This window comes from Sinohyriopsis cumingii, chromosome 11 (assembly GCF_028554795.1).
Source record: "Sinohyriopsis cumingii isolate HCF-2022 chromosome 11, ASM2855479v2, whole genome shotgun sequence".
NCBI classification, from domain to species: domain Eukaryota; kingdom Metazoa; phylum Mollusca; class Bivalvia; order Unionida; family Unionidae; genus Sinohyriopsis; species Sinohyriopsis cumingii.
Window position 1 is genome coordinate 10,666,269 of NC_142971.1, and position 26,818 is coordinate 10,693,086.

At 35.1% G+C, this 26,818-nt stretch overlaps 1 protein-coding gene across 1 annotated transcript in view; it reads left to right on the plus strand.

The window, feature by feature from the left end:
• The window catches only part of LOC149787605 (uncharacterized), a 43,613-nt gene extending 17,497 nt beyond the window's left edge, over positions 1-26,116 (plus strand). The window contains exons 2-3 of the mRNA XM_089975615.1: positions 1,327-1,480; positions 24,768-26,116. Of these exons, the coding sequence (XP_089831741.1) occupies positions 1,345-1,480; positions 24,768-25,633 (1,002 nt within the window). The 5' untranslated portion in view covers positions 1,327-1,344 and the 3' untranslated portion in view covers positions 25,634-26,116. The remainder of the gene's footprint in view (positions 1-1,326; positions 1,481-24,767) is intronic.
• Positions 26,117-26,818: the final 702 nt, after the last annotated feature.

The window sequence follows — 26,818 nt, forward strand, 5'->3', positions numbered from 1 at the left end:
TATTTCATTCCAGACTACTTGTACTTCTCATATAACTTGAAAGAAAGTTACAGCTAAATAATCCCATAATCTCGTTTAGTCAAAATAATATATATACATATGTGTGTGTGTGTGTGTGTGTGTGTGTGACTACCATCTATATTAACTGTATGTGTCAGCTAGAATGTAATCGAATAATCGTAAGAACTACATACAAGTAGCTGCTGTACACCTTTCGTTTGTGATCGAGTACAAACAAATATGGTTATGTCATCGTTAGCAAGGTTGGTGGTTTTAATCAGGCAGAATGTGTTATAATTTCCGCTTAGCCAGGGGCAAATGTGTCGGCATTTGTCAAAGGAGATATAAAATAACCTTTTCCGACGAGCGCAGCTGTTCAGGAGGCGATAATTATTGCAAAATAGAGACCGAAGTTTAAAAAGACAACTATTAAATTAAACATTAATGACCCTGTATAGTAAAGATTCTTTTGTTTCAGATATCTCTCCCAGACTTTATTGCTCTTATTTCCATTTACACTGACTTGTCAACGTCTGTTGTACAAGGGTCTTCGAAAATACAGTCTAAAACATATACATTCACTGTGGCCGTTCTTCCTGATTGATGTTACCTTCCCACTTAGAATTTAAATTGAATGTGTCATTTTGAATAATTCAGATATGTCTCTTTCTAAACTATTTCGCGGAATTTGAGGTAGCATTATTCCGCGACGTGTTTATGTGTAAGCGAGTTAGAGAACACAAGTCGAATACTACGTCACAAAAAAGTCCACCGGTAGATGAAACGAAGCGCAATAGGCTCAGGGAGAAAATTGTTATTCAGATAAACAAGGAAAACTATTAGTGGCAATATGTGTACCACCCCATTTGGTTTGATCTCTCTCTCTCTCTCTCTCTCTTAAAGTTTCCCTGTATTAAAACTGAATTCCCAAAATGTTGCTGATATATTATACCAAAATTTGACTATAGTGTATATCTTATGCAAATTTAGTATATTTTTGGTCACAAGAATTGGTAAAATATATATTTAATTGCGTTAATCAATCATTATCAAAAGGCGTCCGTGTTTTTACATCAAGTTGTGAAGTGTGTAAAGCAATTTTGAAATTATCTTGACTAATATTAATCAAGACTTCGAATTGATGGTGGTACTAGGGATATACTTAAAGGATTCGCCACAAACAACAGTATTCCACCTGTGGAGATGCTGGCGTGACCTAATTAATATTGTCTGTTGTTTGTGGCGAATCCTTTAAGTATATCCCTAGTTTCTTCTCCTTATTCGAATTTGGTTCTAATTATTTATTTATTTATTTATTTATTTCAGACGCAAATAACCGTGCCAATGAAAGCTTGGAGTTACGTCGGTCTACTAGCAGCCATTTTTGCAAAATGGCTGACAGGGAGAGTTTTAGCGACTGATGAGTTAACCGCCCTGTGTATGGAGAATGAGGCACTCTGTGATAGTTTGTTTAACACGGGTAAAAGCAATCTTGTCAATAACTTTCATATTATCATAACATGCGTACTAACGTTCCACCAGGCATTACCTTTTAGGTTTGATGACTGGTGTACCCGGTTGCTGTTTTGCTTCTTGCTCTTTAATATAGGATTAAACGATCATGGTTGGGTATTTATCGATGAGTAAATTAAATGATCATGGTTGGGTATTTATCGATGAATAAATTAAATGATCATGGTTGGGTATTTATCGATGAGTAAATTAAATTATCATGGTTGGGTACTTATCGATGAGTAAATTACATGATCATGGTTTGAAATTTATCGATGTGTAAATTTTACCTAATCACTCATAAAGTAACAATGACTATGTTAACTTTGTGAGTGATTAGGTAAACTTTACACATCAAACCATGATCATTTAATCCTTATAATTCCAATTTACTTCCTTTCTGTAATCATATCAGCAGATTTATTCAATACAATATTCACTTTTATGTAGATCTTTCATTAACCTCTTAACTGCGATAGAACACATAGCCCGAGTCGTCGTTTCTTTATACAGTATTATAGGGTAGAATGTCATAGCGGGTCATGCCAGTGATATATTGTTATGATCATTATTTTAAGATATAAAATATGGTTGATGCTATTTAAACCAAACTATTCCTTTCTTTTTCTAAACCTACTCTTGCGTATGGCACGTTTTGTTACTTTCCACGTATTTCTATCTTTCAAAAGCAAAATCGTGTTCATTTTTAGTAAGATCCCTTGCTTGTCATATGACCCTGACTTTAATAACATCTGCTGGAACATGTCGACTCGAAAAGCTATAATTATCGAAGATTGGCTTATAAAACCAGCCTTATGCCTTCTTCGGCAAAAGGGGTGTGTTGGAGTGCTGGAAGGTCTGTGCAATTACATTGTTTTAACTTGTAATGGTTGATTTTAATCTGGATTTTCTGGATTTCTTAAATTGTGATCGGAAATCATAGTAGTGGTGGTGGGGGAGGGGCTTGTTGTTATTATTATTAGGGTGCAAGGCGTAGATATTAGTGAAACTTCACATGAAATTACCTGGAAACGGGGAACCAAAAGTAGTCCGCAGAATGTATTGATGTGTAAAAAATTCCAAAACAGTATCATGTGACCATTTACATCCAATCAAATTGTAAAAAACGCGGGCAATTCATAAAAATTGGACTTACTGATGTTTATTCCTTCTGCTGTCAAACAACAAAAATCTTAAAATTCCCAAGCTTAAGAGAGCAAAGCAGTTTTGTTGACATCTCATCTTTTATGCTTCCTGATGAAACATGAATTTGAAAATATTGTAGATATTATGAAACAAACAAGAAAATCGTATTAGACGTCTGAAGAGACGAAATAATGATGTATTGCGGACATATAAATACTTAAAATAGTATTCATTCTTTTTTCATATGTATTTAGGTATTTTTCAATAATTAAGCTATATGCAAAACATAAATTCGAGATACAAGTTTCTTCATTAACAAATTATAATCGATATAGGCTTTTTTGATTATTCTGGAAATCGTTGAGAGAATAATATAAACTAGACAGCTGTGTTTTTAATTATATATTTTTGCAATCCTCTCCTTTACATTTAGCATATTTTGAATCCGGAATAAATTAATCGAATAGTTTTAATGAAATACATATACTATTCCTAAATTATATTGTTTTTAAAAAAATAAATAGTCTATTTTTAAACTCTCTTGGGTTTTTAAAATAAATAGTCTATTCTTAATAATTTTAAAAACATGGGGGGGGGGCAGGTAAACGAAAGTATAACCGTTGTTATCACACTAATTGTCCAATGAACAAAAGGTAGATTGATCATTGCATTCGATGCAATAGAATGTGTTGTGTTTTGGAAAATTGTATGCTTCATTGCGAACAGCTGGATTATTTAATTGCCTTTTTTGGCAGATGTTATCGATTGGTGAGGAAAACTTGATGACTGATAGGATGTTTAACTCTTTTTTCCTATATTACCATAGCTATCAACATGTTTGTGTAGGAAACATAATGTTCAGCCTTTGGTGGTAATTGGCTGGTCACATTAAAGACACTGCGGTTTTAAATAGATGACTACATATCGCCTCACCAGCCTTACATTGCTCCAAATCTGACTGAAAGTAACTATATACATAGCTAAAGTTAACTTAATGCTTGCTATATTTGAAGACGGTGGAGTTTTCAACATCATCATATCCATTATAATATTGCAAGAAACGTGTAAAACCAAGGCAATATCGGGTACTTGGTCAACTATCACTGAGCATTCGAGGTACCCGCGATATAAACTTTATAAAAATAGCATTCAATTCCATATTTTATTCCATTTTCAAACCACTTATTAACAAAACATTTACGTTTTGTTGGACAAAATGATGACAATTATATATCCAAATAGTTTAAATTGTGAATATTTTACCTCTAAAGTCTGTAGAAGGTCTTAACAGAACCAGTCTTTTAGTTTAGCAAGTAGGACTCCTGGCCACGCTATCTTGTACATTTTTTCTTAATTTCATTCATATTTAATTTTACATGCTTCATCGTGCTTTTGATTCAGCAGTTCAATCCGTATTTCCATATCACACGTTAAGATTCGAACTACTTGGTTGCCTTCTTTAACGTCTTCACGTAGATTTTTTTAGACGCTGTGAATCAAAATTTATAGATCCCAGATTGTTTTGAATTTCATTCATACAGTAAAGCTCACAAGATTTACAAAGCGTAAAACGGGGGACATGTAATAAATAAAAACCACATTTTTGGTTAGTATTGAGAATGAACTCATTTAATTTGGCATTTAAACACTGACTCAACGTATCACTACGCCATATCAAACTATTTCTATCCGCCGACTCAGAACAAAAGACATTAAGTTTTGTGTATGTACTGAATATGGGTGTGAAGTACATGTTTTGTGTGTGTGTGTGTGTGTGTGTGTGTGTGTACGCATGTGCATGTCTTTTGTGTAGAGGAGTTTGGTAAGCCTTCCAACCAAGAACTCATACCATACGCTAGTCGTCAAATAAATGTTTTGATTTAATCCGTACATGTAAGAACGTGAGAATAATTATGGGGTGATTGACGGAGCCCAATGCAATTCTTCAAAAACTGCACGTGTGTGTGTGTGTGTGAGAGCTAACTATGTTTAGGAAAAGACGAATTTCTAGGTAACTTATTCATTGGTGCTTAATGTACCTTATGAACACTTGCATCTTTGAACACTTATTATTCTTTTATCTGTAGCATGTTTGCATTATTGATTGTGTTTGTTTTGGTTTGGTTGTGTTTTCTTACCTTATGCAAGTTTTCTGATTGTAATCAAGTTATTAATTATGGTTTTATTTATATTACCATGTTGTAATCATAAGGGAAATTAGGAAATAAACATGATAAAGACAACAGAGTACGTGTTGGAGTACTAAGCTCGTGTGTTTGATTTTGACATTAAGGAATTCTTATAAGAAGCGCAGAAAAGAATGCACATACAAATAAGTTAGCACTTTTTCCTACTTTGAAAATTAGGTCTGTCTAAAGTCTTGTAGTTAAAAGTAACCTGTCTTTGATAACCCATATATATATGTGACTTTGAAAGTTGAGAAAAAAGTTTCATAGGACTCTCTTTTCACCATGGAAAATGTCTTCCATGTCTATCTTCAAGGATAATCAAATCAGAAATAGCGCTTTATGACATTAAAAAAATAAAATCATTTTTCTACGTACACTTCAGAGACGTTTCAAAAGCTTTTCACTGAATTATTTTTCATTAATGTCCATTTCTCTTACTGTTTTTACAAACAAGAAAACCACATTTAGTCGGTACTTTAATTTATAATTTTAGATCAATACATCCACAAAAGGATTATTGTTTCTTAAGTCGTAATTAACGTTTGATAGTAAACAACGAAATCAACCAGAGTTGGTGACCAAAACAAAAAGTGAATTTATAGTAATTCATTTGTGGTATTATGAGAAATTTCATTTTACATTTACGTAAATATCAAGCTGTCGCCGTATTGTGAGCGTCCACGACCACATTGTTTAATTTTAACATAATATTCAAAAATATTCAAAACGTTTAACTACTGCGCTAGCTATGCCGAGGATTTTGTTTATTGTGGCTTTTAGAATTTATCTGTACGAGCTTGATAACTTGTCACTTCTTTCTCAGGGACCGTTTTATTAATATTTAGCTGTCTTTGAAATATAATGCTATTTGTATCACCTTAGGTTTCCAACGTCTTTTCCACATTTATTTCACTCGTTTATCTTTAGCTGACCAGCGTTACTTGATAGTCCATCATACGCCAGTTAGGCTATTTGCCTTCAACATTAAACAAACCTTTGTGGGCACAACGTAGAATTGATTCGGGCTATCTTTATTGTTTCTTAAATTCCAAGTTTTCGGAAGACAATATTAAGCGAAATTCTTAGAAACAATATTATCTCTTCCGAGTAAACAATCAGCCAAGATATATTCTTCATTCATGTGGTAGTTCGTAACTTCTTTAGTTTCGGGTGTATTTTTACGTAAATTAATCAGAGAATACTAACTCTCGAGCAATGTAAGATGCTGTTAATAAGATACCGACGTGGAAACAATGTCATAGATTTGCAATCGAGTTTCTGGTGTAATGTGTCAACATTTTGCCTTAAATCAGACCTCCGTTATCCCTGGCTCTATGGTCTAATCCTTTGTGGAGAATGCTGCTACGATGAAAATCTAATTCCTCAAATCTTATCACAGTACACAAATGTTCTTTACACCGACACAGAGTGAAAATGACGTGACACACGAGCCGTGCAACAGATTTTGGCGGGATAAGTCGAGGATCGTAAGTCTCGATTGTCCATCACACGCCAGCCTTGCTGTCTCTTTACAACAAAATCAATTTTATCATGATCGAAAATGAATGTTTGGGGAGGGGGTGACACAATAATATTTTATTTTCGTCCAGAGAAAATTATCCAGAGCCTGGGAAGTTTTCCAATTGAGTATTGACATCCGATACATTTCTATAATAGTGGCGGCCACACCTTCTGAGCATTGCTCAGTTGTAACATATTAGCTGTACTCTATTGTCAATATTTTATTATGTCTTACGTTTGTCATATCCCATCATAAGGCCATCGACCCTATCATGCTCGCTTCAAATTGCATTGCAAACTGATTATACTGAAGACGCTGTGTTCATTTTGAAACCATTTCCATCTGCCAGAATCGACAATGGTTTCAATATATGATTTCACCTAAGTAGGCATGCTGAATGAAGTCATCCTAACAAGTCTCATATATTCGAAAATATCGATATCTTTTTCCAAGGAAACTAATGAATCTTATGTTGATATACTTTTACAGCAGCTGGATTAATTATAATAGAAAATCTGCTTTCCGAAAATGCATTGTATCACTTTATTTTCGCTCATTCTTGTATGACACTGTTTTGCGCATTATTTTCCAGGTCTTTCAAAACTTAAAATCAATTTAATAACAACATTTATCTGTAATAATTGACAGATTAGATGGTACGGACCATCTACACAAGCAAAATTAAAGCAGAACAATGTTTCTAATCCCTGTAATTATTAAATTTTGAAGACGTTAAGGGTCAATAATAGTTTGTTTCAATTTGTGAGGAATGCTAAGCTGTGTTTTATATCTGGGGACCAAATTACAATTAGGAATGGGTGGAGTGGACGTTGGCAATACAGGTATTGGTGGAGAGGAAACATTTTGATGATATATGCACATTGTAACTGTTGTTAGTCTCACTTTACGATATGACTAATACTCTCTTTCAGGGGCCTATCCGTCGGGGTCTAATAGTGATTGACAAAAATAGACTTATCCGATTTTTGACCAAATTAACCGCAATCAAACCTCGCGTGAGCTAGAAGTGATATTATTGTCATAATAATAATGGAGATGGAAATGACGTACTTGACGTTTATGTTGCTAAATCTAATTCAATCCTAAGTTGATCAGCATACAGCAAATTGTCATTGATGATTTGCAGTTGATTCTCCAAAGAGAATATTATTTGAAATAATAAGAAAAATTTAAATATTTTGGATGATATGCTTACCTATTTGAAAGGTCAAGAATCGCAAAGGTTATACGCGAACGATTTGGTTTTTATTGGGTTATGCCTATAACGATTTGGTCTTTATTGGGTTATGCCTATAACGATTTGGTTTTTATTGGGTTATGCCTATAACGATTTGGTCTTTATTGGGTTATGCCTGGTTTCAAGAAAATTTACTCATTTAAGGCTATTACTATTGTTATGAATGTATAGTAAATGGAACAGATTGGTTTAAACATGGGAGCATCTTCCAAAAGCGGATTAATGATAGAGATTATATATATATATATATATATATATATATATATATATATATATATATATATATATATCCTAAAAGGTGATAACAAATTAATGTATCTTTCAAGTACAATGCACCTTTAGTGATCAGTTCATACCCACCACGAATGCTTTTAATACCGTGAGGTCATTATAAAACGACATAAGTTCACTTAATCTTCATTGCAGTAGGTTTGTTGTACGTCTTGCGATAATTCATCTTGTATTGTATTGTGTCACGTTTTATCATGTGTAACTCACAAGATTAAAATGATGATAAATACAAATACACATATTGTAATGGCTTATTATTATCCAGTTAAGCCTGTATATGATTGTAAGAGGTGTCTAGTAATCTTAATGATAAGTCATTCTGATATTTCGGGCTAAAATTTGGCAACTAAGTCCCACTGGGCAGACGTTGAGAGTACACAACGTGATCGTCTGCAAGTCGGTAATCAAGAATCATAAAACTTCCAGAGGTATATCCAAGCAAAATCAATCGTAACATTGTTACAGTAGAGTAAATTTGACCGAAAGAACTTCCAACCAACACAGTTTGACCGGTAGAGTCAAGAATGAAATTCCCTAAGTGTGCTATAACGATTGAAGAGAGATGCGAAGTGACACAGAGATCATTTGAGATTTCTTGACTTTGCTAGCATAGTGTTCTTGAACAAAAATAATGCTCCACACAAACCCTATAAAATGAAATTGTCACGTGTGTATATTCGCACTTATTCTTTTGAGGCCGTCCAGTTAGATTTATATCTTCCTTATATTATGTGTTATATAACTTCTCCTACAAATGTGATATTAATCTCTCTTAAATTTGCCAAGCATAAGTCAACACGTTGAGATTTCAAACAACTCGTATTCATATTTATCTTTAACCAAGCTTAGAGATAACGTGTAGCTAATTTTTTAGAAGTGAAGATTAGTATACAAATGAGGCATCGGCCTGTAAATGTTTAAATAGGAATGTTTGATCAATTTGAGAGTCATACCATCATAGGATTACTGTCAAAAACGATAAAAGAGGTTACACCGCATACACCGCATTCACCGCTCTCCTCAAAAATAAATTCCTTAGGACATTAAACATCCGAGTGACATGTTCAAGTATCTTTCAGCACAATGTTGTTTCATTTGCTTGAAAAGGGTCCAAGTACGGAATCACAAATAAATCAATGTTATGGAAGCGACTTGTAGTCTTCTTCTGTAAAAGAAAGGAAATAAATAAAATTACGTAGTTATCACACTTTATGCAGTTTTAAATGGCTTTTGGCTACATTATTATATAACTTGGCATAGGTTTTGTGTCAAGACAAATATATGTTGCGCAATATTTCCTGCCTAGAGTTCCAACAAATTTACCAGTATGATTATTGTAAAAACGGCTTAATCAGAAACTAATGGCTTAAAATTATCCCCAAATATTATTTGAATAATATTGAAGGATTTGAATATTATATATATATATATATATATATATATATATATATATATATATATATATATATATATATATAGATATATATATATATATAGTGTTGTCACAAATTCAGCTAAATGCATCTTTTAATTTAAACGACAGAATATAAAATGTATGCATGTATCAATCAAAGAAAGCATAATTTAAAATGGAGATTGGAAGTTTTCCATTCTAAGATTACAGTACCGATAAGATGGATTTGTTACCAATGAAAAACACATGCACCACGAACGACTAAATGAACTTGGGTTTTGGGTGACACAATACACTGATGATACCCGAGTTATATATATTTTGAAGAGAAGAAGAGCCGAACAGCCATTAGTTAGGAGCATATATAATTCTATTTTGGCATCCGCCTGGCGATTCGACCGATGATGGTATATATTTTAATACATTGATGTTATTCTTATGCATTCAACCATTTTCATCAACTATAATAAATCCATTGTTTGTTTAGGATGTTGCTATTATTCAGGTCGATAAGCACTGCCCTTTTCTGGGCTTCTCGATGGCATAATTCAAATTAATTGTGGCAGACGATCCCAAAGGGAGTATGGCTCATTCGAGACTACCAGAATAACGGTAAAGTGAGGCATCTTCAATCGTTTGCATAAGCCATTATTCCCGATTGCGTATAGAAATGCATGCTTAAAGTCCTTTCCACTATTTATGATCAAAAAGCATAATTCCGAAAATAAACTGCGTGTTTTAGTCCGGTTTACAAGTTTGTAACTTGGTATCGAAAGAAACCAAGACGGAAAGGAAGAAAAAGAAAGAAAAAAGAAAGAAAGGCAATAGAAAGAAATAGGAATAGGAATTGAATATAGGTAGCGGTCGTATCCTCTGGAAAGTGGAATATTCAACTAAAGATGAATAATAGTTTGTATGGATGTTAACTAAACATACAAGCTACGTACAAATAGCTGAAACAAATTTATATTATTAAAGTTCATAATTGAAATCATTCGAGATATGCATACCATATCATCATGAGTTAAATATGGTTGATGGTTTTAACAAGCGAATATATTTTTTTACATTTTATACATAAGTTAGCATTGAAATTTCATATTATGTAGTTCAATAAGTGGCAAAATTTACCTAGTTCTGAATGACAAGGTGTCGTTTTGAGACCTTATCTGGTCTCTGCATTATATACACGAAACAATACCGTTTAAAGGCAATGTTTGTGGTTCTAGATATATATTATGGATGAAGTAACGTATAACATATATGAATTCAAAAGTGTAGTTACTTTTACATGGCATTCAAAAGAGACATTATTAATGTATAGCTTTTGTTAAATATGGTTTGAGTGAAATAAATACACTTATGTTATCAGTAAATACTGAAACTATATAGTAAGTTTTGTTCAATATTTTCAGCCATTACGTGAAATTAATTATGATAATTATCATTGTATCTAAGTTTTTATTTTAATCGTTTCAAAACAACTTAAGCACATCATCTCGCTCAGAAACGAAATGTTTTTCATCGAACTGTATTGAAAGCATCTGCAACTTTACAGGTGTATGATTGCAACCTTACAGGTGTATTAAGTGAAGCAAGGCTGGCAAAAAATACTTTCCTGCAAGTGATGGTGTTTTCTTTTTATAAGTTTCACTGTACGAAGTTCAGATACTCATATAAATAAACCTTGTTTAACATGCTAACATTAAACAGGTGAGAACTGTCATATAACCATATAGTTTCCAAACAGCACATATGCCTTTTCTTTACCACCAAAGAGTCGAACTAATTTCTTAACTGTAGGACTGAGAAATAAACCAAATGATATAAAATTGTAAACAACTAGACCGTTACTACGGTTTTTACTTTGTTGCTATGATTATGTGGTCTTAAATTAAGAAACAAGAAAAGAGCTAAAAGCAACAAATTTTGTAAAATTCAATAAATTCTTTGTTTCCCTCCAATAAAAAGGAAAAATTGAAAAGATCTGACATTATCGTGAATTAAATCCCAACTGATGATAATTTATTTAGATCCTAGGAGTACTAATATTATAATTTAACTTATTCATTTTCTTCTTAACAGTGTAAGGGCTGTAATATCTAAACTGAAGAAAACTTTGATGAATGGGCAAGAGAGATATAACTCTATTTCCAGACTCAAAAGTTCTCTCCATCGTAGTTCTGTCAAACCATAATTTCACTTTTGACTTGAATTGCTGGATGCCAAATTCAAGCGTAATCAGCTGGAAAGTTCGAGACCTAAAATATGACATTTCACCCGATTGGACAGGTTTGGGAAGCCCAAATTGAGTAAAACACTTTAGTAAAGCTTTCACTATTGTTTTAGATTTAATATTCCTCAAAAGAATTGCCTCTGGAAAACTTGCTGACGCATACATAGTGGTCAACAAGTATTGGTTACCTGACTTCGTCTAAGGTAATTGACCAACGCAATCTACGATAATTCTACTAAATGGTTCGCCAAATGCAGGCATAGGTTGCAGATGTGCCTTAGGTATCTTCTGATTGGGTTTTCCTATCATTTGAAAAGTGTGACAAGACCTACAGTATTTACGAACATCACTTTTGATTTTTGGCCAATAAAAGTGAGTCAAGATCTTGTGATAAGTCTTATTAATCCCTAAATGACCAGCCAAAGGACTTTCATAGACCATACTAAGTATTTCCTGTCTGTAAGATTTTGGAACTATACTTTGATAGTTCACTGACCACTCGTCATCAGCAGGTACATCGGGATGTCTCCATGTTCACATAAGAATTCCATTTTTTATGAAATAATAGACAGGTACTTCAGTGGCTTCAGTTTCACTAATGGTCCTTTGAAACAAACAGGAGATCTCATGATCTTTTTCCTGTTCGACGAAGAGTGATTGTCCTTTGTCACCCTGATTGGAATAAAGAGAATGAGTAGTTAAAAGAGGATCAATGTGATCAATACCTTTCGATTAATCCATGCAAGGAATAAAAGTGATCTCATCAAAATCCGGACCAATACATGTGTCAGCTAAAGGAATACTTTCCTGATCAATATCATTCTCAAGAGCTTTGTTTGCCATAGTTCTGGTGACTGCAGAAGCTGGGTATAAATCAGGGAGTTCTTTTACAATTTACAATTGGATCGACTTTCTGATCCAAGCAAGGTTTGTCATTTACAAGTGGATTAACAACAACCTTGTCTCCAGCTAGGTCGTTGGCTAGTAATAAATGCATACCCTCAACGGGTAAAGCATACACTGTTCCGACTGTCATGGACAGGAACATTAACAAAGCCGCGATCTTCTCCCTGAATAAGAACACTTTCATTAGAATAAGACTTCTCTATAAAAAGGCAAAGTACCTGACAATAGAAGACTTTGAGAAGCTCCTGTGTCCCCATAAATTTTAATAGGGATGGGATTGACCAAATCACCCAAGAGTGATATAGAATTCTCCTTAATAAAATCAGACTAGGGTTTATTAGACCCAACAAATGTGTTGCTTTCAATAAGAGCATTTGGAACAGGCCTGTGTTGATTCTGATGCCTATTTTGTAATTTGTAGCAACCAGAAATAACGTGAAAATTGAATTTAACGAAACATGATATGTGTGAATAAAAATCTTCACTATAGCATTGGGATTGATGTCTGTAACCAATAGGTCAAGTGTTGTGATTCTCACATCAACATAATCAAAAAACGTTTACTTATGTTTTACCGGGAATGTTCTAATACAACTGCTTGACGCAAAGATAGATGATACCATCTCAGAAGTACATTGTATTTACATAAACACTGAACCAAGTTATTGCAGCCAATATTTAGTAGCATACAATTTTTTATGCATTTATTTGTTTGGCTTGTTGTGGATTTTAATGGCGCTTTTAACATATCATGCTGAGACAATTGGAACTAAGTGCCTTTCCCCAAGAACACACCAGGCAGACGAACCGGGCTGGCCTAGGCACGCATCGAAGTCGCATACCTTGTATTACGACTCTAACGCTTTCGCTGCGCCCCACTTAAATCATTAGGAAAACTACTTGACTTATTCTCTTAAACAAATAAATTATGGATTTTGTTATAGCTTTGCAGATAAACCATGGCGGATAGACTATGTGTTTGTTTCTTTTTTTTTTTTTTTTTTTTTTTTTTGTTCTTCTTTTATTTGGTTGAATCAAGCGAGTGCAATCATGCTTTTCAATCATTCCTCATAAATAAGCCAAACTTGGCCACACAAAGGCGACTTTGTCAAGATCTCGAGAACGGTGATTGTCCTAACATCGTCTTAACATCATCGACACAGTCTACACTTTCCTACTTACGATTTGTCAAGTGCAAATTATAATGGTCGACTTCATCACAACGAGCAGGTTGGTCAGTTCATTCTTGCCCACACACATAATGTAAAAACATGGGCATGTCCAGAGCAGCATGCGTCAGGCACAAGCTATTGGTGTTGTACTCGACAGATAGAAAGGAAATATCAATTAAATTATTGAGGACCAATTATCTTTTATTTATATAATTATACTAATTATTTCACCAGCGGCGCGGCGCGATTAAATCTTTCGTCAATTATCTGCTCTCTCTCTCTCTCTCTCTCTCTCTTTCTCTCTCTGAACGTAAGCATACTTATTTGTTACTATATTTTGTTTCATTTTTGACAATATAACTAAACATTTATGGTATGTCCGCTTACTGGATTCCACGTTGTGGTTTTTTTTAGTTATATTTATATTAAAAGAAAACATTTTTTATACATATAACTACATTTTGCACAATGCCAAAGCCCAGATCAACATACGTAGATGGTAATCTGAAACAATGATTTTGTTTTGTAAAGCGATGACATAGATTAAACATTTTGAAACTTATCAACCATCTTTCAGGAAAAGACGGCTTGCTTTGTAACAATATTACTATCAAGTAAAATCAATCGACCAGTACATCCTGTACATCAATAAACTCATTGACAAGCTGTTTCTGCAAGCATGTAATTTGATCAGTTCTGGCAGACAAGTTTTTGTAAATGCTTTTTGATGAACTGAAAAGAACGTCATCATACATCATAGCGAAAACAAATTAAATATTACAGCCTACCCATATTAATCTCTAGTGAAGGAATGCCACGAATATTTAGTGTAACGGTAATCAGCCATTCACAGTTTATTATCCAGAATGTTTCCTTTATAGCCCAAAGAGAACCATTTCTGTTTCATTTTGTGCTTGCCATTATGCAATTGCTCCTTGAAATTAGATGTCGTATCAGGAATACAACGTTATTGCTTTTCATAAATTTGAGAGCAATATCATAGTCATCATCCATGCGGCGCCATCCTAGTTTGATAAATCATTTTAAGTCTAATAATATATTGCAAATATTCTGTAACAATCGTTTTGCTATCATCATCATTATAATTCTTGCTTCTTAAACATATTTCCACAGCAAAATCTTTGTGATAGACATTTTATAACAAAAAATAAGGTGATAGAGATATATATGACTTAGTCCGACATGTCTTTGCTAACGTCTATATATTTTTGTTATTTATATCAGTTAAGATATAAGTTATTGACAATACTAATGTTATTAATATAGAAGCAAGCAAAAGCGCCTTTCTTAACAAGCGCAATGGCAGGTCCAAATGCTTTACTTACATTTCGCGAAGGTTACGACATTGATTATACAATGATTGAGATATTCATTTCAAAATTCTTCTCGAGGAATAAGCATGATCCCCTTCAATCGAACTGACCACAAATTGACTACATTTAACTGATCATATGACTAGGAAAAAAACATTTTCCATGATAAACGTTCTTGCTGGCTCGTGACTTTGACCAACATGCTAATATATTAACTCTAATATCTGCTATTTATTCTTCTCCCTCTTCTTCTTATTGTTCTTCTTACTCTTCTTCTTTTTTTTTTTGTTTTTGTTATTATTATAACTAATATTGTCATTGTTGTCTATATTATTGTTGTTGTTGGTATCATTGTCAAAATTTGCGAAAATAAAATACCATTACCACTACAGCGCAAAAAAGGCAGAAAAAATATCATTTCAGAAAATAGTCATATAAGTAAATTAGGTATCGTGTACTTTATTTCCTTTTCTGTCTTTTGTTCTTTTTTTTTCGGTCTCAATGCAGCCATAGGCAATAATATTACTTTTAAGATTCAAGCAGTTATGAAGTTAAGATGATTGGGTAGTTTTCAGTGGTGAAAGCTGATGAGCATTTTTTATGACTGGGAAGTAAAAGAGTGAAATTGATGTGGATAGACCGTGTAATAGTGATGAATAATACGGTTGCGTGTTAAAATGAGAAAATATTAAAATTGATTTGTGCTCTAACTGCTAACCCGTCGATTCCTTTCGTATGGTCGAATTGTTGTCATTTTAATATATCATTATGAACGGTAATAGGCAAAACAGTATTAGCTATGCTATAAGAAATCTGCATTTCGAATTGCACAACCGTTTTCCTTTTCTTAATACCTAGGCTAGCTGTTTACCCTAGGATAGTGTGTAAATTTAAAAAGTCTAGATACAGTGTCCGTCTCATTTCACGATAGCTTTGTGTCACTGCATCTCAACCTGAAGAAGAAAAAAAAAACTAAAATGTGTCAGGCAAGTTTCGTAAGTGTGATGTTGCGCTCAACCATTGATGACGAAATTAATTATTTAACAATTACAGAACTAGAATTGTTCAAAAAGCTGTACATTTTAATAATTCCTCATTCTTTTGGAAAACGAATGTAAGAAACCTAACCGCCCCCAGCAAATTAAAGCATACCAAATTTTAAAAAATAACATGCTTGAAACGACGCACTGAGCAAAAAGATCAAGTTTCTTTTGGTGAAATGTTTCGATTGATCAGCAATAGACCATTAACTGACAATAGCATGGATTTCTTGAAAGTAAAATAATCGGACTACTTTGTATTTTCATTTTCTAAAAGATAGAATTTAATCTCTTTCAAACTATGCCTTCATTTCCAAATATCTGAATGTGTTATTTATACTGAGCTTTATAAAGATACACAAGAAATATCTCGTACGTCTCTTATGGAAAATTCCACTTCTCTTCGATATATATTGCTTCATAAATACGGAAAATGTAAATGAAGTTAGGAAAATCTTCTGCTTATGGAAATAATTAAGTTCAAAATTGAAAAACAAAATCTACTGTGGTATCGGCTACGCCATATTGGAGAGTTAAAATATACCAAGACATATGAGGATGTCTGAATCGTTCATGAGGTGGGAAGTGTTGTTTTCACTGCCAAGTATTACATACTATTCGCAGGCAAACAACGTCACGGCCTGTACATGACGACTTATTGTGCTGTCAGCCTTGCTTTGAGTTGTTACTCTAGTCTCAATCTTTTACATGTTGGCGAAAAATTATGAATTTTTAAGAATAATATTTGTTGAGTTGCTGCCTAGGATTAAGATTTCTACAGTTTCGTAACGTTTTTGTGAATCCCTTGAAATATGAAGTGAAAACAAGTGAAGGTATTTTAGCAAGATAGTGACTGATTTCATTTTGTGGTGGCAGCGATAAAAACGAGAGCCAAACACGAGAACAAAACTTGTTACACTATTTTTAAAGGCCCTCCCCCAAGAAAAAGTAAAAAGACTAAGTCATCGCTGAAGCTATCACTTGAAAACAGGTAGATCATCCTTTATAAGGTTTGCATATTAAAACCGTCGATTTTGGTATAACTTGATCATCAGAAATGTCCGACTAGTTAAGTATAAATTTATTATGTTCGGCATATCAATCCTGAAATCACATTTCACCTTCGAATACATCTAGCCATTGTAAACATATAATGAACTTCTGACGTCAAGGACAGTCTCTAATGGTGGCCTACATTAAAGTGAAAATAATGTATTTTAAGAGATTTATTTCTTAGAAACACCAAATAATTTTCTTCTTAAACACGGTTGCGATGGGGGCTTCTGTGGCATTACCTTCTACGCAAATCGACCGTCAAAATTCACAGTTCTGAAATTCTCATATTTGGCTTGGTAACTTGTTAAAACTAAAACGATAAATTTTCAATAAGCGGTAAACGTGATTGACTACATTCTCAAGTAATCGACACTAGACCGATCATTATTTGATTTTGATTACACTGCCATAAATCAAAACTAAATCCATCCAGCTGTTAATATCCATACCTTTTATAGACTTTTGACGGTTTTATTAATTTGCTGCATTTATGTATATAATCGTATATTGTGGAAGTAAGATTAATGAGCTTCCTTGCTTTTTTTATGACCTTTGCATTTCTTAAAAGCTGCTTACAGTTAACTGGGTGTTACGCTAGTTTAAAGTGCAGCCTAGCTTGACATAATACACCGTTGTTTGTAATTCTCTATGTCCTCCCTTTCAGCACACTGTTCATGACGTTGATAAACAACAATTTTCGATATTCCACCGCAATTATTGAATAAATTAAAGAATACTCCTTTTAATTAACATGAAATTGATATTTAACTGTTCTGAAAGGAATAGGTATTGTACTTTTGGGATATAATTTACGTATTTAGTTTGACGCCCAATATCTGAACGTGAAAGCCGACCGTGTCTTCACAAACGTTTAAAAGGACCTCATAAAAATGACATAAAATTAAAATAGAATATCTAAGTAGACAGGTTAGCAGATAGAATAAAGTTGTCAGTCTTTGTTTTATGTGCGCATTTTTTCCAGAGACGTATATGGGTATCAGGACTGACGGATTACAAGGACAATTATACAACTGTTCATTGCGCAACAAATTGTCGTTGAAAATCCTTTTGTTTATTGCATATTTTTCACTTTATTTATTAACTTTAATTTCAACTTTCCTTCGAACTATAAGAAAAAACGTTTCTCTTGCAATACAATTTTCCGTCGATAAATATCGCAATTTGAGATCTCGCGAGACTTGGGCAGTTTATAAATAGTCGGATACCATGTAAAAGGTAATTTATCAATAACTTAGAAAAATGTTCAAGTGTCTGAAACTAAACCTTAATCCGGAGCCACAGTCTGAACGTTCTGAGATATTCAATAATAGCTTGAAATAGGAATAGTCTGAGAAATGAAGCAGACTCTATGCAATAAGCTATAGATCACTTCTGTGAAGCTGTAAATTAATTGGTCCTGAGAACAGAGCAAAATATATCTTTACAACGCCTTTTACTTATTTTTAAAGCTGAATACTTTTTTATGTCTTGTTCAAGTCAAGCATATACGAATGTATATATTTTAAATCCCGCAATTTTAAAGAAGGCAGTAAGGTACTTTTTGATGGCATGTCAGATCAAAATTATTCGTACTGGTTCTAGGGAAAAAGTTACACTGCACGCAAAATTCAGTAAAATTATTTATAGCGACGATATTACTCGTATTCAGTCAACTATGAAGGAATTAAGGCTGCGCATTAAGCACGAGAGGCCGAAAAGAATTAGGTAAAAGAATATATATATATATATATATATATATATAGTATGTACGCCATATCATTCATATGTCACGAGATATATAAATGTTCCATTAAAAGGAAACGAGGCTTGCTGAGTTTCTTTTTAATGAAATTTTATACAACGAGTGGTATATCAAAGATAAGCGTACATACTATGCATATATTTTATTTATACCACATTCAAACACACATACGTACATTTCCAACGCAGTTACGATTGACTACAAGCAGCTCAGCACATCCCTGTCAAGTGTGACCGCTACAAAATGTAGTTCTTAACCTTTTGCGAATTTTCGCAATCTCGTTTGCAAATTGATAAAGTACTTATTTTAGTTTTTGAACTTCTACTTTCATTCTTATTGATTAAATCAATATAAGAAACATTTGAGATTTAAACAAGGAAATAGATTAATTGAAGAAAATAGAGCACTAAAAACAGCAGGGCTGAAACTGGGGGTTTTCCGGGTCTCTCTCTCTCTCTCTCTCTCTCTTATTGCCCTTTTGAAATTTTAAAACCTTGCCTTCTCCCCCTCCCCTCAAGATTTGACCTGATCCGGCTCTGTGGCTTTGATCCTAGTTGGAAATATGAACTAGGAGAAATGGGAACCCATCAAGAGATACCTCAAACATTATTATGATTTAATTAAGATTACTATCAACCATACAATATTCTATCCTCCATTTCTAACGTTATTATATCCATGTCTCGTGTGACTACACTTTTCCATCATTCATATGTCCGTGTCCAGAGACATCGTTGCAGAAGAGAGAGAGAGAGAGAGAGAGAGAGAGAGAGAGAGATGGTGAGGCTGTGAAGACTTAACATAAAGGCATTAGTCTCCTGACTTACCAACCGACGTAGTAGTAGAGAAATAGTGAGGGAGGGTAGAGCTGCCTTCGGACACTTTATTATTAAATAATATATTTCAGACCCATATTAATAGGTTTTATAACACATGAAGAAAGAAATATAATTTAAAAAATTATGAAATAAATTACAGTATGTATATTCCTCCTTAAAAAACATGTACTCTACAAATCTTGACAGGCTATTGCAATTATGAACACTGTATTAAATTCCCATAGAATATTTACATCTCACTGTTGCCAAGTCCCAAGTTCTTTAATGCTTCTTGGTACAAGTTCAATTTTACTTGAAATCTCTCCCTCCACATAATTCCCTGTATTCTTCTCCTTAAGAGAGAGAGAGAGAGAGAGAGAGAGAGAAATTCTGCACCATGCTTAATTATTACTATTTATTGTTATTTTGTTGCAAAGCTAATGCCTATTCAGGCGAAATTCATATAGAATATAGAAGCGGTAGCCTACTATTGAAATATAATCTAATCTTGAAACATTATTTGTATGCGCCATGGGCAGATCACAATTTGATATAGGAATATAGTATTGGCATATCAACTTTGCTTTACACCAGCACTTTAAAAGTCATATATATATATATATATATATATATATATATATATATATATATATATATATATATATATATATATATATATATATATATAAAGGGTAACTCACCCTTTCCATTTGCTACATTACCCCGAGTCTCGCTATCTCGGGTTTTTTAGGCAAGGTTTTTGTATTTGGAGTGATACCCCACTGTATCTATCTTAGGACTAGTGCTCCTGTCTGCGATAGCTTTCTACCCAATGGGATATCCACCGTATGCATTGTTTCTTTGATTTTGCGTCGTCGACTTGGCCGCTGACTGGGTCGCAGATTCGTCGACTGTGTCGCCTCCACAACTATGTGCTTGCACGCACATACGAATATATAAACAAAATAAAAATCACATAAAGCACGGTTGTCGTTCCATTGATTTTTATTTAATACTTTCCGCATTCTCAGAATCAAATTTCCTTGCTTCGCCAGTGGCATCATTACATCTATGAGAACTGTTCAAGCGATCCACCTGCACTAGGAGAGGCTTCCCGCCCGTGTCTATCGCATTTAACCCTATAGTTGACGTTATTCAGCCTGTTAATTACTTTGTAGGGCCCATACCACTTTGGCTGTAATTTTTGCGAAATCCCCCTTCTTCTCTTCGTCGAAAATAACCAGACAAGGTCGCCTGTAAGAAATCGTTCCCATGTTGACCTGTTATCATAATAGCGCTTCTGTCGCCACATGTTACATTGCAAGTTCTCTCTGGCGAAACAATGGGAAACTTTAAATCTTCTTTCCAATGCTTGAATCCATTCATGTCACCCTTCCCATAATCACAAAATTTGGGAGTAAAACCTGAAGTTTCAAGCAGTATGAGCAGTATGCCATCGCTGGTGCGGAAGGCACTTGTCACGTTCGTCGATTGAAGCAGATAACACGCTCTCTAGCATCGGTTCATCCTTTCCACCATACTGTCGCACTGCTCATGTTATGAACATGTCCTACTTTTCTCGATTCCATGAAACCTACACATTTCACTCTCCAACTGTTGGCTTTGATTTGTGTTAATCTGTCTTGCCACATCAAAACTATATTCAGTTTTGCGAATACTGTATGTTCCTGGCAAGGCATTGTAAATATCTCAGTCCAGTTGGTAAAGTAGTCAGCTATCACGAGAATGTAAACGTTTCCATTTTCGGTCTTCGTAAGTGGCCCTAAGATGTCGGAACCCATGACGCGACATGCTGCAGTTGAGCTCGCCTTTCTGTCCTGGTGATTTTCGCTTCGCACGGTCCTTAGGTCGTTCATTGCTTTCAACCCAGCTCATTACAATTGCAACATCCCGGTCGGATTTCTGAGCCTTTGTCAACACGTCGCTACCACATGAAGTCTGTATCGCAGCTAACGGCATATCAGTCGTAACACTCCGTTACTCGTCTGTCACCAGATCAGTGCTGCTTACTTTCGTTTCTTTCTTCTCGGTTGGTGTTTCTACTTGCAATCTGCATCGCCTACATGAGCCTCTGGAAAGCGTTACGATGCACTCTTCTGGGGCAGTGGTGAATTGAAAACTGATGCTGTGACAAGACTTCTATCCATCTTGCGAGTTGTTCTTTTGGGTTTCCTAAATGCAGTAACCACTTCAGGTAGCTGTAATCTGTCCTAATCAAGAAATGTCATCCATGTAAGGTAATACTTGAAATACTTCACAAAGAATACTACGACCGGAGCTCTTTTCTTTTGACGTAGTTAGTATCTTCTCTCAGCTTTTGTTAGCGATCGGCCAGCGTATGTCACAACTCTCTCGCCTCCGTTGTAAATTTGTGACAGGACTGCTCCAATTCCACTGTCGCTCTTGTCTTAATCAAGAATAAAAGGCTTTCTAGGCCCTGGGAACGCTAACTCGGGGCCCGTCGTCAATCGCCTCTTCAACTCGCCGAAAGAAGACTGACAATTCTCAGTCCCGACAAATGGTCTTCCATTATCTGTTGATCAGCGTAAGCTAACTACAATAAAGGCAAATTCGTTTATGAATAGGCGATAGTAGAAACATAGTTCTAGGAAACTGCGAAGTTCCGTCTGCGACGTCAAATTTCTCCAGTATGCCCCCCATCGGACATATTCTCTCTGAATCTATACGTATCGCCTCCTCCGACACAATATGTCCCACGTCATTGGCTTTTTTTTTACTAACAAACGACATTTCTGGGGTTTAACTTCAGACCAGCTTGCAGCATCTTGCCAAAGACCTGTAACAGACGACGCATCACATCTTCGAATATGCTTCCAAATATTATTATCTCGTCGAGGTACACCAAAGATATCTACCACTGCACCCCAGCCATAACTGAATCCGTCAGTCTTTCGAAGGTCCCGGGTGCATTACAGAACCTGAACGTCATAACATTCAACTCTTATAAACCTTGCTTAGTTGCAAAACCGACCGATCCTCTGGTTTCATTTCTACCTGCCAATATCCACTCATGAGGTATAAGGTCGAGAACCAAGTTACTCCCCATAGCGAATCAAGCGACTCGTCAATCCAAGGTAGTGTGTAGGCTTCTTTCGAAGTCACTTTGTTCAAGACACGGTAGGCGACGCAGAACCTCCTTGTACCGTCCTTTGTATTAACTAAAACCAGAGGCGACGATTATGGACCGGAACATGGTTATATTATCCCTTTCTTTAACATGTCGTCCAAATGCTTCTCAATTTTTTGCCTGGAGTGGATCGGAATCCTTCTTGGGGTAGTCTTATCTTATTGGTCTCGAGCTCCCCGTTTCAATTTTGTGTCACGTCTTTGTTGTCCTTTAATGATCGGCATCAGATACAGCAAAGAGTGACTGATAGTCGCAGAGAAACGTAAGCACCTTTCTTGCATGTCCTTCAGAGCGTAATTCTTTTGATGCTTGAGCAAGCACTCGAAGCTGCGACTCCTTATTTTGAAGACAACGAATGGTCGCATTCGCATCCAAGTCAACGACCTCTCCGACTACTTATAATACAGCAATGTTTGTCCCAGCATACAATTTATCTGCAGTTGCGTTCAGTATCCGTATTGGCAAATTTCCTTCACAGTCTCTGACCAGCGTCCTCTAGACTAGTATGTTGTGGCGCTGTCCACACTTCTGATACTGCACTAACAGTTCAATTTCCAGCACTGCTGAAGACGACAGTTTCTCAAATTTTCATGGAACGATCGTTTCGTGCATAGCTGGAACGTTCAATGTTTCAGAGAGAATTATTTTGGCGCATTCTACTTGTCCCTTAAATATACAAGTTAAATTCTCCTTGTGAAAGGTGAGTCTCATTAGCATTGAGTCGACACGAGTTAAACTTTAGAAAATCCAATCCAAGATTTCCTTCTGATGGGATGTCCACAATCGACATTTTGTCTTGTCTACGAATCCCATGTAGGCTTGTTTAGAGATGCTCCTTTCCATCTACTGACATAGGTCTACCGTCTGAGAGATTAATGTTTCTTCTTAAGGGGATCAGGTTTGGCCTTTTCTCCGGTTTGATACTCCTATAGACTTCTCTAGAAACAAAATATAAGCCAAATCGTTGTTTTCAGCGATCCTTGGAAATATTCATGCAAATAATCTGCTGTGGATTTGCATAATTTTTTCTTTCAATAGTGTAGGTTTTATTTTTCCTTCTCATTATGATATTTAAGTTTTTACTTATGACTCATTCAGATCAAAAAGAGAATATAAATGGAAATAAATTTCGTATTTAAATAATATCAACAGAGAATCAGAAATTTGTCTTTCAAAGATTCCATATTATCAGTGGCCATGAAGAACCTTCAGAAAGCGGCCGAAACAAAGTTTTTGTCAACGTTAACCGACGTTTTATTTACTCTTATAGGGCCGTATGGTGAAAACTATACTGCCGTATTTTAAAAAGAGAAACATCAATTTTTCTTAACTGAATTGATATAAGAAATCGGCGTCTATTGAAGTAAATTCTAGAAATACTGTATTCTCATATCACAGTTTCGTAGTTTACTAGGAGTAATGAGAAAGGTTAAATAATGTTCTGTGTAAAACTATATCACACAAATAACGTCGCTTTCATTGGTGAAGCAAGATGATTTTGTATTCATTACTAGCATCCCCTTTACCAAGGAAAATGATTAGACGCATTGGAAGATAAACCCCTTTAAAAGATTTTATCAAAATTTCTTACGGTATTTGTTGTCGTTTCTAATTAGAGGAAGTAGCTGGTAAATAATTTTCCTTTATGAACAAGTCCGTATTATTATAGAAGAACCATAGTTATAACCCTTCATTAAAAATTGCACGGAAATGGCGGGTTTCAGATTTTTGTGGATTTAGTGAACGTTGAATAGTTAAACGTATTGAAATGTAGCTCAAAAATTGAATCATATTTTTATCATTATCGACGAGGATAATACCACTATTTGGCCATATAGACTCGTGTTACGTCTCACTGGTATGTTTAGGGGTCTTGATTGTAGTCTTCACAATGAGGGGGAAGGAGAGCATTTTGGGAGTAATCTGCTTTTCTTTATTTCAGCTGATGAACCATTCAGAGAAAAGCGGTTTTTAAGATTCGGCAGGGCACTTAGCGGGGACGGTTTTCTACGGTTTGGAAGAACACCTGACGGATTTCTCCGAATTGGTAGAAGTGATGGAATTTATCCCTTGGAAGACAAACGCTTTCTGCGCTTCGGCAGATCTGGGAAATCACTAGATGACATGTTAACGTCTATAAATAACAGAATTCAGAGCTTCGAACTAGCCAACGGAGTAAAATTGCGAAAAAAGAGATCAGCGGAAACGAATACTGCGCAACAGTCAGCTGCAGATATGGGACAAACTGCAGTACTAAGCTCTGAAAAACCCGAGAAAAAGAAGAGAGAGGTAGATATGCCCCAAACGGAAAATGGCGAAAAGCGTTTCATGAGATTTGGTCGTGAGCCAGACGCCGAAAAACGCTTCATGAGGTTCGGTCGTGGCGAGGAAGACGTGGAAAAGAGGTTTATGAGGTTCGGACGTGATGGCGAGGACAAACGTTTTATGAGATTCGGACGTGACCCGGACTCTGAGAAACGCTTTATGAGATTTGGTCGAGGAGATGACGATGAAGAAGCAGAGCCGGAAATGTCGGATACTGAGAAGAGATTTATGCGTTTTGGCCGAGACGGCATAGAAGACAAACGTTTCATGCGATTTGGCCGCGGCGACGAAGATAAACGCTTTATTAGATTTGGCAGAAATAGCTATGACGATAGTTCCGCTGACAAAAGGTTCATGCGTTTCGGAAAGCGATTCATGCGCTTTGGTAGAGACATGGAGGCTGACAAGAGATTTATGCGCTTTGGCCGCAACGGACTGGACGAAGGGACTGCTGACAAACGGTTCAAAGGAGATTCAGAGTAATTTAATAGGAAAGAATTTGCTTCTATTCATACCCTGAGAAAAAAATTACGTTTCTGAATTTTTCTGTGATTCAGGGCTAGAATCAGAATTTCAAATTATATTTCAGACTTCAACATATTCTTTCTACCGGTCGAAATAACGGCTCTTTCTCGGTTTAACAAGTTGTAAATATATTAATATTTTATTTTGCAAAGTTAATATCTTATTGTTTTACTCTCCTAAATTAAGATGTCTTACTATTACTCCAAGGTTCAATTAACTTTCCAAGAAAAGTGTGTAGATGTTTGTCATGTCTGTTGTGATATTCAATATCAAAACTATCCGTTAAATGGCGTGTTCAGACGTCCAATTCAGGATTAGACGAAGACAAGAGAGAATCATAAAGAGAATACATACACACTGCACAAGTGAAAATATCGAGTATTATGTAGAATAAAAAGGAAACTTTTATGATTAAAATAAACGTTAAAGGTCTGTATAAAAGACGTGTTCATTTCATTCTGAATATGACAATATAAGCATGATAAGATTATCTGCATTGTATTGATTTGCATTATCTCTCAGACAGCATTTAACTTACATCTATCTCATTTTTAGTCTTTAAAACAAATATATATATATATATATATATATATATATATATATATATATATATATATATAGTGGGACTACAAAGTAGATGAAGTCCAGCATTACACAGACACTAACAACTCGAAAGAGTTTTTCCGGTCCATGCAAGATGTCTGTGGACCATCGAAAACCTGCAGCACCCCGCTAATATCTTCGGACGGGACCACTTTGCTCAAGGACGAAAAGAGTATCACCAAAAGGTGGAAAGAACACATCTTCAATCTACTGAAAGTGCCCTCCACCGTAGACTCTGCAGCGTTAGACGCAATTGTCCTGAAGACAACTACGTCGGATCTGGACTTGCTCCCTACCACGGAAGAAGTCGAGCGAGCCATCAAAATGTTCAGCTCTGACAAGGCACCAGGTGTGGATGGAATTCCATACCGACATACATACATACATACATACATACATACATACATACATTTCCGTCACAAAAGTTACTGAAAGAGTTGCAACAGCTACTGAAAGTCTTCTTCCATATGTCAAACCAACCGCGGAGCAAATTGCAAAGATAGCTGCAGCTCAACCTCAACTTGAAGATGAAGGTGCTGT